The sequence below is a fragment of the Coregonus lavaretus genome, assembly GCF_964263955.1.
Source record: "Coregonus lavaretus genome assembly, contig: HAP1_SCAFFOLD_2382, whole genome shotgun sequence".
Taxonomy (NCBI): domain Eukaryota; kingdom Metazoa; phylum Chordata; class Actinopteri; order Salmoniformes; family Salmonidae; genus Coregonus; species Coregonus lavaretus.
In genome coordinates this window covers 19,515-36,727 of record NW_028165281.1, presented here as the reverse complement: position 1 = coordinate 36,727, position 17,213 = coordinate 19,515, and the positions used below count along the sequence as shown (strand labels likewise).

The 17,213-nt window shown below is 42.8% G+C and overlaps 1 protein-coding gene across 1 annotated transcript in view; it reads left to right on the top strand.

The window, feature by feature from the left end:
- Window positions 1–2,170: 2,170 nt before the first annotated feature.
- LOC311116021 (dual 3',5'-cyclic-AMP and -GMP phosphodiesterase 11A-like) overlaps window positions 2,171–17,213 on the top strand; it is a gene marked incomplete at both ends in the record, with an annotated part of 31,228 nt that continues 16,185 nt past the window's right edge. The window contains 12 exons of the mRNA XM_084191148.1: window positions 2,171–2,950; window positions 5,131–5,289; window positions 6,519–6,608; window positions 9,222–9,362; window positions 9,700–9,764; window positions 11,521–11,641; window positions 12,145–12,220; window positions 12,348–12,415; window positions 12,706–12,798; window positions 15,757–15,807; window positions 15,995–16,141; window positions 16,495–16,602. Of these exons, the coding sequence (XP_084047274.1) occupies window positions 2,171–2,950; window positions 5,131–5,289; window positions 6,519–6,608; window positions 9,222–9,362; window positions 9,700–9,764; window positions 11,521–11,641; window positions 12,145–12,220; window positions 12,348–12,415; window positions 12,706–12,798; window positions 15,757–15,807; window positions 15,995–16,141; window positions 16,495–16,602 (1,899 nt within the window). The remainder of the gene's footprint in view (window positions 2,951–5,130; window positions 5,290–6,518; window positions 6,609–9,221; window positions 9,363–9,699; window positions 9,765–11,520; window positions 11,642–12,144; window positions 12,221–12,347; window positions 12,416–12,705; window positions 12,799–15,756; window positions 15,808–15,994; window positions 16,142–16,494; window positions 16,603–17,213) is intronic.

Here is a 17,213-nt window from a genome sequence, read left to right as displayed (position 1 = left end):
ATTTCTGTCTCATGGACAATGGAGACCATACATACTAGAGCAGCTATATGATGGAGACATCTCTCTCTCTCTCTGTGTGTTGCTGAGAATGATAGGAGCCTGATGCCAGCTCAAAGCAATCCAGCTAGACTAGTTTCCAGTTTCCAGGAGAATAAAGTGAATATTTTAAAGCACATTTCAAACACAGAACTAATCTATGGAGAGCTGGAGTGTGTGCGTGTGTGCGTGTGTGTGCGTATGTGTGTGCATGCATGTATTCATGAGCAGTGTGGTTGTGTGAAAGCAGCTTTCTGATAGCCCTGGAAGAAGGACTAGAGATGGAGACACAAGGCCACTGGACTACAGCCCTGTTTATTAAGAAGGACTAAAGATGGAGACACAAGGCCACTGGACTACAGACCATCATTACTATTAGTCCTACCACTCTGCCTTTAGTCATCACCATCATTACTATTAGTCCTACCACTCAGCTTTTAGACATCACCATCATTCCTATTAGTCCTACCACTCAGCCTTTAGTCATCACCATCATTACTATTAGTCCTACCACTCAGCCTTTAGTCATCACCATCATTACTATTAGTCCTACCACTTGGCCTTTAGTCATCACCATCCTTACTATTAGTCCTACCACTCAGCCTTTAGTCATCACCGTCATTACTATTAGTCCTACCACTCAGCCTTTAGTCATCACCATCATTACTATTAGTCCTACCACTCAGCCTTTAGTCATCACCATCATTACTATTAGTCCTACCACTTGGCCTTTAGTCATCACCATCATTACTATTAGTCCTACCACTTGGCCTTTAGTCACCACCGTCATTACTATTAGTCCTACCACTTGGCCTTTAGTCATCATCATCATTACTATTAGTCCTACCACTCAGCCTTTAGTCACCACCGTCATTACAATTAGTCCTACCACTCAACCTTTAGTCACCACCGTCATTACTATTGGTCTTACCACTTGGCCTTTAGTCATCACCATAATTGCTATTAGTCCTACCACTCAGCATTTAGTCACCACCGTCATTGCTATTAGTCCTACCACTCAGCATTTAGTCATCACCATCATTACGATTAGTCATACCACTTGGCCTTTAGTCACCACCGTCATTACTATTAGTCATACCACTTTTTCTGTTGCATATGATCAACTATTGTTGTTTATCCAGTAAGAGTCCCAAATGGCACGCTATTCCCCATATGGTACACTACTTTTTACCTGAGCCTACATAGTTTTAGAGGCAAAACATAGTGTTTTAATAATGTCATTAAAACTAATTGTGCTCTATAAACTTCAAAGTTGGTGTTCCATTGCTCAGACCAGGGGGAGGATTATTGATCTGTTTTATAAAGTGGTAATTGGCTTCTCAAGGTGTGCAGGGGTGTCTAGTGTGTGTCTACGAAGGAGAACTTGGACATTAATATTAATTTTCTCTCTTATTTTTCTCCCTCTCACAACACACACACACACACACAACACACACACACACACAAATAATATATTTGGCTGCAGTCACTATAAAATGATTCAAAGGAAATGTAATTTAAAATTCTAATTCATTTGAAATTGGAGCCCTGTAAAGAGAGCGAGCCTTTGTCTGAAATGGCACCCTATTTATTCATCATAGGCCCTGGCAAAAAGCAGTGCACTAAATATGGAATATAGTGCCACTTCAGGTGTCCCTGGCTTATGAAGAGAGAGAGAGCATCAACTTCTACTGCTACAGGCACGCGGACAGTGCTTTCCTCCTGATCTGCAGCACGCGGACAGTGCTTTCCTCCTGATCTGCATTGTATAAGCTACAGAATCACCAGGGCATCTGGTGCTGTAGTCTTAGCTGACTGACACATAGCCCTTCAGCTTGCGACACTCGGCGTCATCAATTTAGTCTCAAGAAGTAAACAGAATTCATTAATATTTAATACCCTAGCTGAAAATCTCTGCTCGCAGCATTCCATAGAAGAGGACGACGATGGATTGTTTTAAATGGGTAGCAGGGAGTACATGAAGAGCTGAAAGGCATCCTATCGGTCTCTCTTTCTCTCTCTCTCTACAGAACCTGAAGAACCGTCTGCTCCAGAGCACCTCATGAATTGTCTTGGTAATTCCAGTTATCCTGATATTATTCTGCTTCTTCTTAGGGTCTTTTCTGTTTTCCCGATGACTACCTTTGACTTCTCCGACGTGGAAGCGTTTTTGGACTGCCACCCGGACCTCTTTGAGGAGTATGTCGTGCGTAAAGGAAAATCCGATACAGTGAGCAGGTGGTTGAAGGACCAACAGCCGCCCAAAGTCTCCCTAGCCGAGGAAAAGCGTGGCGGAGTGGCCAGGGACCCCCTCTGGCCGACCAACACTGACGGTCTCCGGCGCCGCTCCTCCCACATGGAGCTCCGACGGAACTTCGCCCGGTCCAAAGCCACCACCACGCACAGAACCTACGACGAGCACGCCAGTCACAGGGAACACGATGATTCCCAGTCCAGCATGAGACGCCGCGCGCTGCTGCGCAAAGCTAGTTCCTTGCCGCCAACCACCGGGCACATTCTGAGCGCCCTTCTCGAATCCAGGGTCAATGTGCCCCAGTATGCTTCCAGTGCCATCGACTACAAATACAGACTGAAGGAGACCAACGAGAGGGAGTTCTTCCTTGAGTTGGTGAAAGATGTCTCCAATGACCTGGACATGACCAACCTGAGTTATAAGATCCTAATCAATGTGTGTATCCTGGTGGATGCGGATAGGTGCTCGCTGTTCCTAGTTGAGGGACCCTCTCACAAGAGAACGCTCGTGTCTAAGTTATTCGATGTGCACTCGGGCACCACGGTGCTACCCTCCTCGAGCACTCTGAACTCTAACGAGGTGCAGGTGCCGTGGGGAAAGGGCATCATCGGATACGTGGCAGAGCATGGGGAGACTGTAAACATACCCAATGCATATGAGGTAAACATTATCCATTTGGAAACATCAGGTTTCCTAAATTAGACCTATCACTGCAAACCCTAAATGCAAAATTCGAATATTTCATTTTTATTCAATGCTATTATTGGGATATAGAAACGAAATACCATTAAATTAAAAGTGTGTGAATCCTCTATGGATACAGTGCCTTCAGAAAGTATTCACACCCCTTGACTTTTTTCACATTTTGTTGTGTTACAAAGTGGGATTAAAATTGATTTAACTGTCTTTTTTTTGTCAACGATCTACAGAAAATACTCTGTAATGTCAAAGTGGAAGAAAAAATCTGAAACGGCATCCTATCAGTCTCTCTCTCTCTCTACATAACCTGAAGAACTGTCTGCTCCGGAGCACATCATGAATTGACTTGGTAACTCCAGTTATCCTGATATTCTTCTGATTATTTTTAAGGTCTTGAAAATTATAATTCCACTTTGACATTATGGGGTATTGTGTGTAGGCCAGTGACACAAATAATCTAAATGTAATCCGTTTTAAATGCAGGCTGTAACACCATTTTTTAGGGAAAAAGTCAAGGGGTGTGAATCAGGACACAGCTTTCATCCACACATCATCACCATGACAATTATTGTAGCAAAAATATTATGGGTAATTATTACAATTACATCAAAGAAAATACAGCCCATCCACCATCGTTTCCTCCATAGACAGGGATATGAAAACCATGGACATTTAATTCCCTGCAAGGCTGCAAGCTCCATCTCTCTCCGTCACTGGAGTCCCACCCACCAGTTGCGCGCGCTATACATCATTATATCCTGTCGATGGGCGCCTCGCGAGGCAAAGGCAACAAGTTGACGTCGGTCCGGCCTCGTGGGGTCTATTACTGCAATGAGTGCGCGTACATGTCAACTTAGAGACACTGTCGGGAACTAGGCTACTGGCGGGATCTAGGCAACCAGGAATAGAGCCGCCTCGTGTGATTTTGACAGATATTAAGCCCAGTCCTGGGACCCAGTGGACCAATTTATTTGACCTGTGTCCGTCCCAAATGGCACCATATTCCCTTCATAGTGCACTACTTTTGAAAAATATAGTGCAGGCCCTGGTTAAAAGTAGTGCACTAGATGGGCAGTAGGGCCTCATTTGGGATACAATTTTGGATTAATAGCAATAAGGTATACAGGTAACTGTCGAAATAAAGGAAACACTTGAGTAAATGAGGGATACAAGTATATTGAAACCAGGTGTGATAGCTGAGTTAATTAAGCAATTAACATCCCATAATGCTTAGGGTCATGTATAAAAATGCCCAGCTGCCCATTATTTTGGCTACCATGGCTAGAAGAAGAGATCTCAGTGACTTTGAAAGAGGGGTCTCAAAGGAGTATAGGGGGTTTTAAAGGGAGTGTGTGTGTGTGTGTGTGTGTATGTATGTGTGTGTGTCTGTCTGTCTGTCTCAGTCCGTCTCAGTCCCCAGATCTCAACCGAATTGAACACTTATGAGAGATTCTGGAGCGGCGCCTGAGACAGCGTTTTTCACCACCATCAACAAAACTCCAAATTATGGAATTGTCGTGGATGAATTTTAAAAAATTGAAATAATGTTGTATTGTCACATGCACCTGGATAGTTGCAGTGAAATGTGTTGTTTTACAGGGTCAGCCATAGTAGTACGGCGCCCCTGGAGCAAATGAGGGTTAAGTGCCTTGCTCAACAGCAAATCGACAGATTTTCCACCTTGTTGGCTTGGGTATTGGAACCAGCCACCTTTCGGTTACTGGCCCAACGCCCTCCAATAGAGTTCCAGACACTTGTAGAATCTATGCCAAGGCTCATTGAAGCTGTTCATGGCCCAAAACCCTATTAAGACACTTTATGTTGGTGTTTCCTATATTTTGGCAGTTACCTGTAGGTCTGTGGTGCACTGCACGCTGCACATGAGAACACCATTTAGCGCTTGCTGCGGTGCTGTAGGCTACTTTAACACAGTGTTTTGATCAATACTAACTAGGCTACAGTCATTCTCTAAAACCTCTAACCTCCATTCTCTAAAGAATGAATGATCTTTCCTCCCATCAAATCTATTCTGTTGGTTCAGGTTGATTTCTGAATTCAAAAACAATGTGTGCAAGTGTTATTAGTATGTGTGTGTGTACAGAATTTGTGACATTTCCTCTCCTATACGTCTCGTCCTGTAGGACCATCGGTTCAGTGATGAGATAGACAAGCTGACCGGCTATAAGACCCAGTCCATCCTGTGTATGACCATCTGTAACAGTGATGGAGAGGTCATAGGGGTTGTGCAGGCCATCAACAAGAACCCTATTGGAACACCTTTTACTGAGGACGATGAGAAGGTCAGAGTTCAAAATACTATTTGAAATAATTTCAAATACTTTAGCTGGGCTTGATTGGTAGTCGTAAAACTAAACTTCCTATACAATGAGAATTCATTATTGTCACTGACAGCATCTCCACTACCTCCACCAGAGGGAGATCAGTGTTATTGTCTCAGAACCAAGCTTTTTTGTTTTAGCTGGAAGATTATTATTTCACATACAGGACTATCAAATAAGAACTAACCCCAATACAAATGTTGCAGCTATAGGGCTTTCACTAATGTAGATATTTTGCACATATTGGTCCTGTGTAACCATGTCCTGTCAATTCGTTTTTTCTCTCTAAGTAGCCAGTTGATTTTTGTTGTGTTGTCCCAAATGGCACCCTATTCCCAACATGGTGCACTACTTTTGACCAGAACTCTATGGGCCCTGGTCAAAAGTAGTGCACTACATAGGGAATAGGGTGATTAAGGAATAGCGTGCCATTGGGATTAGCGATGGAGTCCTAATTAATTCCCACCAGGTGGCAGGATTTAGTTAAACAAGACCGTCAACTCTTTCAACACTTTATGCATTAGAAGTTCAAAAGAGTGATAGATACAGACTCATTTATATGAAGAAGTGCAATTCTTGGCAACCCCTTGTTATGCATGCTATTTGTGATGCATGCTATTTGCAAATCTGTTTGAACCTACTCTTTGTGGGAAATGGCAGCACATATCAAAGAGTTGGGTTGAGACATAGGTTTAGTGTGTGTTGGAAAATAGGTCTAGGTCTGCTGTCTTTGAATGGCCGACCGTCTGTTTAACAGAAAACCAATTAAAAAAGACTCAATCTTACTTATGTGACTGCTTGCTGTCTAGCACATTCAGAAGACCTACTTAATACATGAGTCATTCCTTTACTAAGTCAATACTCCATTAAGAGGAAAGCAACCAGGTGTGTTAATAGACGTTGAAGAAAAGAAGAACGCTATCAAGGGTAAACTAGCCACCTACACACACACACACATACACACACACACACACACACACACACACACACACACACACACAGATAAACTAGATGGCCAAAGAAGTTTGTTCAATACCACTGATGGATTTTGTGGCTTGGCTGTTTTGAAGGAACACATTACAGTTGAGATCAGACTGCAACCACTGAATTATAGATGTTGTTTTTCCTTTTTATCATTTAGCCTCAGAACTATAACTATTTTTCTCTTCTCCTTTGCTTTCCCCCATCAGGTGCTGCAGATGTATCTACCGTTTTGCGGAATATCCATCTCCAATGCCAAGTTGTTTTCAGAGTCTCGGAAGGAGTATGAGAGGAGCAGAGTGAGTTGGCTCATACTCTCTTAGAAAAAAGGGTTTCAAAAGGGTTCTTCGGCTGTCCCCATAGGAGAACCCTTTTTGGTTCCAGGTAGAACCCTTTTGGGTTCCATGTAGAACTCTCTGTGGAAAGGGTTCTACATGGAACCAAAAAGGGATCTACCTTGAACCAAAAGGGTTCTACCTGGAACCAAAAATGGTTATTTAAAGGGTTCTCCTATGGGGACAGCTGAAGAACCCTTTTAGGTTCTATATACAGTGCATTCGGAAAGTATTCAGACCCCTTCACTTCTTCCACATTTTGTTACGTTACAGCCTTATTCTAAAATTGATTAAAACGTTTTTTTCCCCCTCATCAATCTGCACACAATACCCCATAATGACAAAGCAAAAACAGGTTTATAGCTATTTCAAAAATAAATAAACGGAAATATCACATTTACATAAGTATTCAGACCCTTTACTCAGTACTTTGTTGAAGCACCTTTGGCAGTGATTACAGACTCAAATCTTCTTGGGTACGACGCTACAAGCTTGGCACACCTGTATTTGGGGAGTTTCTCCCATTCATCTCTGCAGATCCTCTCAAGCTCTGTCAGGATGAGATGGGAAGCTTCGCTGCACAGCTATTTTCAGGTCTCTCCAGAGATGTTTCATCGGGTTCAAGTCCGGGCTCTGGCTGGGCCACACAAGGACATTCAGAGACTTGTCCCGAAGCCACTCCTGCGTTGTCTTGGCTGTGTGCTTAGGGTTGTTGTCCTGTTGGAAGGTGAACCTTCACCCCAGTCTGAGGTCCTGAGTGCTCTGGAGCAGGTTTTCATCAAGGATCTCCCTGTACTTTGCTCCGTTAACCTTTCCCTCGATCTTGACTAGTCTCCCAGTCCCTGCCGCTGAAAAACATCCTCACATCATGATGCTGCCACCACCATGCTTCCCCGTAGGGATGGTATTGGCCAGGTGATGAGCGGTGCCTGTTTCCTCCAGACGTGACACTTGGCATTCAGGCCAAAGAGTTCAATCTTGGTTTCATCAGACCAGAGAATCTGGTTTCTCATAGTCTGAGAGTCCTTTAGGTGCCTTTTGGTAAACTCCAAGCGGGCTGTCATGTGCCTTTTACTGAGGAGTGGCTTCATTCTGGCCACTCTACCATAAAGGCCTGACTGGTGGAAAGCTGCAGAGATGGTTGTCCTTCTGGAAGGTTCTCCCATCTCCACAGAGGAACTTGGGAGCTCTGTCAGAGTGACCATCGGGTTCTTGGTCACCTCCCTGACCAAGGCCCTTCTCACTGATTGCTCAGTTTGGCCGGGCAGCAAGCTCTTGGAAAAGTCTTGGTGGTTCCAAAGTTCTTCCATTTAAGAATGATGGAGGCCACTGTGTTCTTGGAGACCTACAATGCTGCAGACATTTTTTGGTACACTTCCCCAGATCTGTGCCTCAACACAATCCTGTCTCGGAGCTCTACGGACAATTCCTTCGACCTCATGGCTTGGTTTTTGCTCTGACATGCACTGTAAACTGTGGGACCTTATATAGACAGGTATGTGCCTTTCCAAATCATGTCCAATCAATTGAATTTACCACAGGTGGACTACATTCAAGTTGTAGAAACATCTCAAGGATGATCAATGGAAACAGGATGCACCTGAGCTCAATTTCGAGTCTCATAGCAAAGGGTCTGAATACTTATGTAAATACTGTCTTTTAAGTTTTATAAATTTGCAAACATTTCTAAAACCCTGTTTTCGCTTTATCATTATGGGTTATAATGTGTAGATTGATGCAGATTTTTATTTAATTAATCAATTTTAGAATACAGCTGTAACGTAACAAAATGTGGAAAAGGTGAAGGGGTCTGAATACTTTCCGAATGCACTGGAGCACCTTTTTTTGTCTCTTACATAGTCTGTCTGTCTCTCACATAGTCTGTCTGTCTCTCACATAGCCTGTCTGTCTCTCACATAGTCTGTCTGTCTCTCACATAGCCTGTCTGTCTCTCACATAGTCTGTCTGTCTCTCACATAGTATGTCTGTCTCTCACATAGCCTTTATGTCTCTCACATAGCCTGTCTGTCTCTCACATAGTCTGTCTGTCGCTCACATAGTCTGTCTGTCTCTCCAATAGTCTGTCTGTCTCTCACATAGTCTGTCTGTCTCTCACATAGTCTGTCTGTCTCTCACATAGCCTGTCTGTCTTTCACATAGCCTCTCTGTCTCTCACATAGCCTGTCTGTCTCTCACATAGCCTGTCTGTCTCTCACATAGTCTGTCTGTCTCTCACATAGCCTGTCAGTCTCTCACATAGCCTCTCTTTCTCTCACATAGCCTGTCTGTCTCTCACATAGCCTGTATGTCTCTCACATAGCCTCTCTGTCTCTCACATAGCCTGTCTGTCTCTCACATAGTCTGTCTGTCTCTCACATAGCCTGTCTGTCTCTCACATAGCCTCTCTGTCTCTCACATAGCCTGTCTGTCTCTCACATAGCCTGTATGTCTCTCAACGATAGGAGCAGAAAGAGTGGGCTCACATAGCCAGTCACTACACCGTTCTCCAGATACTCTCTCTCTCAATTTCTTAGACAAATAGAGAGAGTGGTCAGTGTTGTTGTTGTGCTCCCCCAGGCTCTGCTAGAGGTGGTGAATGACCTGTTTGAGGAGCAGACAGACCTGGAGAAGATAGTGAGGAAGATCATGCAGAGAGCTGTGACCCTGCTGCAGTGTGAACGCTGCTCTGTGTTGCTGCTGGAGGACATACACTCACCTGTGAGACTGACCTCTCCCCTCTTCTCCTCTGCCTCCTTCTCCCGGCTCCTCTCACCTCCTCTCCTCTGCTTCCTTCTCCCGGCTCCTCTCACCTCCTCTCCTCTGCTTCCTTCTCCCGGCTCCTCTCACCTCCTCTCCTCTGCTAAACAATACACTCACCTGTCAACAATAGACCTCATCTCCTCCTCTATTTTCCTCATTTCTCCTTCCTTCTGTTTTCCCTCCAATTCTTCCCTCTCCAACATCCTCCCTTTCCAATTCTTCCCTCACCAATTCTTCCCTCAACAATTCTTCCCTCTCCAATTCTTCCCTTTCCAATTCTATGTCTTTTATGTAGGTGGTAAAGTTCTCTAAGACCTTTGAGCTCATGTCTCCCCTGTGTAACATGGACCGTGACATCAGGTGAAGTCCTCGCTGCTTGGGACAAGATATTTTAATAGTTATACATACAGTTGAAGTCGGAAGTTTACATACACCTTAGCCAAATACATTTAAACTTAGTTTTTCACAATTCCTGACATTTAATCCTAGTAAAAATTAGGACAGTTAGGATCACCACTTTATTTTAAGAATGTGAAATGTCAGAATAATAGTATAGAGAATTATTTATTTAAGCTTTTATTTCTTTCATCACATTCATCAGAAGTTTACACTCATTTAGTATTTGGTAGCATTGCCTTTAAATTGTTTAACTTGGGTCAAACGTTTCGGGTAGCCTTCCACAAGCTTCCCACAATAAATTGGGTGAATTTTGGCCCATTCCTCCTGACAGAGCTGGTGTAACTGAGTCAGGTTTGTAGGCGTCCTTGCTCGCACACGCTTTTTCAGTTCTGCCCACAAATGTTCTATTGGATTGAGGTCAGGGCTTTGTGATGGCCACTCCAATACCTTGACTTTGTTGTCCTTAAGCCATTTTGCCACAACTTTGGAAGTATTCTTGGGGTCATTGTCCATTTGGAAGACCCATTTGCGACCAAGCTTTAACTTCCTGACTGATGTCTTGAGATGTTGCTTCAATATATCCACATCCTTTTCGTTCCTCATGATGCCATCTATTTTGTGAAATGCACCAGTCCCTCCTGCAGCAAAGCACCCCCACAGCATGATGCTGCCACCCCAGTGCTTCACGGTTGGGATGGTGATCTTTGTCTTGCAATGAACCCCCTTTTTCCTCCAAACATAACGATGGTCATTATGGCCAAACAGTTATATTTTTGTTTCATCAGACCAGAGGACATTTCTCCAAAAAGTACGATCTTTGTCCCCATGTGCAGTTGCAAACCGTAGTCTGGCTTTTTTATGGCGGTTTTGGAGCAGTGGCTTCTTCCTTGCTGAGCGGCCTTTCAGGTTATGTCGATATAGGACTCGTTTTACTGTGGATATAGATACTTTTGTACATGTTTCCTCCAGCATCTTCACAAGGTACTTTGCTGTTGTTCTGGGATTGATTTGCACTTTTTCGCACCAAAGTACGTTCATCTCTAGGAGACAGAACGCGTCTCCTTCCTGAGCGGTATGACGGCTGCGTGGTCCCATGGTGTTTATACTTGCGTACTATTGTTTGTACAGATGAACGTGGTACCTTCAGGCGTTTGGAAATTGCTCCCAAGGATGAACCAGACTTGTGGAGGTCTACAATTCTTTTCTGAGGTCTTGGTTGATTTCTTTTGATTTTCCCATGATGTCAAGCAAAGAGGCACTGAGTTTGAAGGTAGGCCTTGAATACATCCACAGGTACACCTCCAATTGATTCAAATTATGTTAATTAGCCTATCAGAAGCTTCTAAAGCCATGACATCATTTTCTGGAATTTTCCAAGCTGTTTAAAGGCACAGTCAACTTAGTGTATGTAAACTTCTGACCCACTGGAATTGTGATACAGTGAATTATAAGTGAAATAATCTGTCTGTAAACAATTGTTGGAAAAATTACTTGTGTCATGCACAAAGTAAATGTCCTAACCGACTTGCCAAAACTATAGTTTGTTAACAAGAATGTGTGGAGTGGTTGAAAAACGAGTTTTAATGACTCCAACCTAAGTGCATGTAAACATCCGACTTCAATTGTAACAATTGATAGGAAAGACTGACATCTGCCTGTAACCCCAATCCATGTATTTAGCATTTCTTGAGAGTGTGTGTCTCTTTGACAAAGTCAGCATGGAGAAGCTGTCCTGCTCTGATTGGCTGATCAATAACAGCATTGCTGAACTGGTGGCGTCCACAGGACTGCCTGTCAACATCAGTGACGTCTGTCAGGACCCCCGCTTCGATGCTGAGGTGTGGCACCAATCACTCACAATCACACACCCACACGGACACACACACACACACACTTTTGGACACACACGTTCGCACACACACACGCAGGCACGCACGTACAGACGTAGGATCTTAATTTGAGCCAGTTTGCTACAGCAGGAAAATAATCCTGAAGAAACAGGAAATGTGAATTATTATGTGGATTATAATTAATGGAAATGTTTTGTAGGGGTTGATACATTTTTAGTTCCTGACAATCCTGAAATGTTAAAGTGGAAATTACAAACTTTAAAAGCTTTTTAAAAACTTGAATACACTACAGGTTTGCATTTCCTTCTGTGCAGGAACATTCTCAGCAACAAAAGAGTGACTCAATTAAGACCCTACATCTGTATGCGCACACGCACACACACGCACATACATGCACATACACGCACACCCACCACACACCACACACACACCACACACACTCAGATGCGTGGGCGTGCACACACAGTAACATTCCACTCCGTACTCCCCAGGCAGATCAAGCCTCAGGATTCCACATCAGATCAGTACTGTGTGTCCCCATCTGGAACCGGACTCATCAGATAATAGGTGGGTTCACCAGTCTGTTCACCAATCCACTGTCACTTGAAAACCACTCTGTCTTTTTACCTTTCTACTATTCCACCCATTCAATTATCATTAACAAATATTGATGTATTTTCTGCACTGTTCTAAGGGGTTGCCCAGATTCTAAATCGCCTGGACAGGAGGACATTCAATGATGCAGATCAAAGACTGTTTGAGGTGATGACTGAGGGTCTATCTATATCTATATTTATATCTAGATCTGTGTTACAGTAGATATTAGAGACCTGCCCTCTCGACTGAGGGTCTATCTATAGCTATATCTGTATTACAGTAGATATTAGAAACTTGCCCTCTAGACTGAGGGTCTATCTATATCTGTATTACAGTAGATATTAGAAACCTGCTCTCTCGACTGAGGTTCTATCTATAGCTATATCTGTATTACAGTAGATATTATAAACCTGTTTTATTGTTAGAACATTGTTCTACCCTGTGTCTCCACACAGGCGTTTGTCATATTCTGTGGGCTGGGAATCAACAACACCATGATGTACAACCAAGTGAAGAAGACCTGGGCCAAGCAGTCTGTGGCCCTGGATGTGAGCATTGATAGGTTGCGTCCCAAATGGTCAAAAGTAGCGCAATATAAAGGGCATAGGGTGCCATTTGGGACTGACCCGTGTATTCTTCTCCCCTCACTCTCTAGGCGTTTAGGATTATTTTTTTTATGTGTCTTTCCTAAACAAACACTCGCACTTGACTTTCCCCCCTACTAGCACTGACTTTACTGATAGCTACTAGCACTGACTTTACTGATAGTTACTAGCACTGACTTTACTGATAGTTACTAGCACTGACTTTACTGATAGCTACTAGCACTGACTTTACTGATAGCTACTAGCACTGACTTCACTGATAGCTACTAGACTTTACTGATAGTTACTAGCACTGACTTTACTGATAGCTACTAGCACTGACTTTACTGATAGCTACTAGCACTGACTTTACCGATAGCTACTAGCACTGACTTTACTGATAGCTACTAGCACTGACTTTACCGATAGCTACTAGCACTGACGTTACTGATAGCTACTAGCACTAACTTTACTGATAGCTACTAGCACTGACTTTACTGATAACTACTAGCACTGACTTTACTGATAGCTACTAGCACTGACTTTACTGATAGCTACTAGCACTGACTTTACTGATAGCTACTAGCTCTGACTTTACTGATAGTTACTAGCACTGACTTTACTGATAGTTACTAGCACTGACTTTACTGATAGCTACTAACACTGACTTTACTGATAGTTACTAGCACTGACTTTACTGATAGCTACTAGCACTGACTTTACCAATAGCTACTAGCACTGACTTTACTGATAGCTACTAGCTCTGACTGTACTGATAGCTACTAGCACTGACTTTACTGATAGCTACTAGCTCTGACTTTACTGATAGTTACTAGCACTGACTTTACTGATAGTTACTAGCACTGACTTTACTGATAGCTACTAGCACTAACTTTACTGATAGTTACTAGCACTGACTTTACTGATAGTTACTAGCACTGACTTTACTGATAGTTACCAGCACTGACTTTACTGATAGCTACTAGCACTAACTTTACTGATAGTTACTAGCACTGACTTTACTGATAGTTACTATCACTGACTTTACTGATAGCTACTAGCACTGACTTTACTGATAGTTACTAGCTCTGACTTTACTGATAGTTACAGGCACTGACTTTACTGATAGCTACTAGCTCTGACTTTACTGATAGTTACTAGCATTGACTTTACTGATAGTTACTAGCACTGACTTTACTGATAGCTACTAGCACTGACTTTACTGATAGCTACTAGCACTGACTTTACTGATAGCTACTAGCACTGACTTTACTGATAGCTACTAGCACTGACTTTACTGATAACTACTAGCACTGACTTTACTGATAGCTACTAGCACTGACTTTACTGATAGTTACTTTCACTGACTTTACTGATAGTTACCAGCACTGACTTTACTGATAGCTACTAGCTCTGACTTTACTGATAGCTACTAGTACTGACTTTACTGATAGCTACTAGCACATACTTTACTGATAGCTACTAGCTCTGACTTTACTGATAGTTACTAGCACGGACTTTACTGATAGTTACTAGCACTGACTTTACTGATAGCTACTAACACTGACTTTACTGATAGTTACTAGCACTGACTTTACTGATAGCTACTAGCACTGACTTTACTGATAGCTACAAGCTCTGACTTTACTGATAGTTACTAGCATTGACTTTACTGATAGTTACTAGCACTGACTTTACTGATAGCTACTAGCACTAACTTTACTGATAGTTACTAGCACTGACTTTACAGATAATTAATATCACTGACTTTACTGATAGCTACTAGCACTGACTTTACTGATAGTTACTAGCTCTGACTTTACTGATAGTTACTGGCACTGACTTTACTGATTGCTACTAGCACTGACTTTACTGATAGCTACTATCACTGACTTTACTGATAGCTACTAGCTCTGACTTTACCGATAGCTACTAACACTGATTTTACTGATAGATACTAGCACTGACTTTACTGATAGTTACTAGCACTGACTTTACTGATAGTTACTAGCTCTGACTTTACTGATAGCTACTAGCTCTGACTTTACTGATAGTTGCTAGCACTGACTTTACTGATAGTTACTAGCACTGACTTTGCTGATAATTACGTTATTGAGGAAAATGTACTTACTATGACTGAGATATGTGGTTGTCCCACCTAGATATCTTAAGATGATTGCACTAACTGTAAGTCGCTGCACTAACTCTAAGTCGCTCTGGAAGACAGCGTCTGGTAAATGACTAAAATGTAAATGTTAGCTAGCTATATGATTTTAGAGTCTAGTTGTTGGGCTTTGGGCTCCACTGTCTGTCTGTCTGTCTGTTTGTCTGAATGTATGGTCCTCAGAGTGCTTTATGAAACAGTGGAGGTAATGTGGTTAAACCGCATATCAGACTTGATGACAGGCGATATACCAGTATAGTTTTACTCCTGACATTTTTTGCAGTGTGCAATCGTTTTGTGACAGCATCTCCTCTTTGGAAATACTGAAAATAACTGAAATATTTATGGTGGGAGAGCAGAACCCTGTGTGCTGAATATAAATGTGAATGATCGGCTCGGGCAGTAGAGGATCATACTGTAAAATGCAGTCATGAGTAGTGTGAAGAAGACAATATTGAGTCTGTGGCTGCATCCCCAATGGCATCCTATTCCCTATATAGTGCATTACTTTGCGCCAGAGCCCATATCATCATGCATGTCCCACACTCACCTGCAGGGGGCCAGAGAGGTTCATGAGCAGAGAGAGAGAGAGAGAGAGAGAGAGAGAGAGAGAGAGAGAGAGAGAGAGAGAGAGAGAGAGAGAGAGAGAGAGAGAGAGAGAGAGAGAGAGAGAGAGAGAGAGAGAGAGAGAGAGAGAGAGAGAGAGAGAGGAGAGTGAGAGACCATGAGATCAATGATGATGTTTTCTCCTCCCTCAGATGCTGTCCTATCACGCCACATGCTCCAAGGTAGAGGTGGACAGACTCAAGGTATGTCTGAGAGTTACATTACATGTAGAAGAAATAGGAAAATAACCACTACAAAACTACAAGATAGTAATCGAAACAGGTGTCCATGTAGAACTCACCTAGTTACTTGCCCAGGGGTGTATTCAATAGGAACCACAGTTCACCTACTAGGACGCTCAATATTCACCCTCACGTTCTACTCACTCAGGCTGCTAAGATCCCTCTGAGCAGTGAGCTGGGTATCGAAGAGTTCCACTTCAACGACTTCTCATTGGACAACGATGCCATGATCACTGCCTCCCTCCGGATGTTTCTGGAACTCGGAGCCGTCCAGAAGTTTAAGATTGACTATGACGTGAGTGAGGTCAACAATGAGGTCAACAATGAGGTCAACAATGAGGGATAATGGAGAGGCTTTCATATTTCTCTCCAGGGTTGGAAAATTCCAGCAACTTTTCCAAAATCCCTAGGCTTTCCAGAAATCCTGGTTGGAGTATAGTAGAGTTCCTGGTTATTCTGTCCTGATTCCAGGAATCTTCCAACTGGGGTTTCTGTAAATCTTGGGAATTTTGGGAGTACCGAAATTTTGCAACCCTATTTATCTTATTTTTGAATAACTCTCTTGGTGACATCTTACAGTAACACCTGATATGAGAACAACAGCAAAACAAACATTGATTCCTTATGATTGTCCCTCCTCCCTCTCAGGTCCTGTGTCGCTGGCTGTTGACGGTGAGGAAGAACTATCGCACGGTGGCATACCATAACTGGAGGCATGCCTTCAACGTGTGCCAGTGCATGTTCGTCATGATCACAGTGAGTCAACACAATGAAAAATGCTCTATGTACACACTTAGAAAATAGGGTTCCTCAAGGGTTCTTTGGTAAGGTTGATGGTTCTATGTGGAACCGAACCTTAATGACTCAAAGATCCTGTTGAGCCCTTCAATGGTTCATTGCAGTTCAGGAAAGGGTTCTTTCATCTTTTAGTGATAATAGAAATGTAGGGGCGTGGTTTGCTCAAAGCTCTTTTTGTGTAACCGTGAGTGAGGGTGTCATTCCAGTTTATCTAATCTGTTGTGTTATATCATTACATGTCAAATTTGACTATGGCCAGTAACAGTGTCTTGCAAAAGACTCACGTAAGGCCTTGTGTCAATTGAGAACTGTTGACTAAGTCAGACGATCTCAATTCTCTCCTCAGGGACCCCCAGCTGTTCCAGAGCTAGCACACCTGATTCATCTTGTGAATTAACACTGACTAACCAGAATATAACACCATGTATGGCTCTTCAAAAGGTTCTTTGTAGAACCTTTGAGATTGAGAATGGTTCTATAAAGAACCTTTCTCCATAAAGGTTCTATAAAGAACCATTAAAAAGCGTTCTCAATAGCACCAAAAATTGTTGTAAGCATAGCGGAACCCT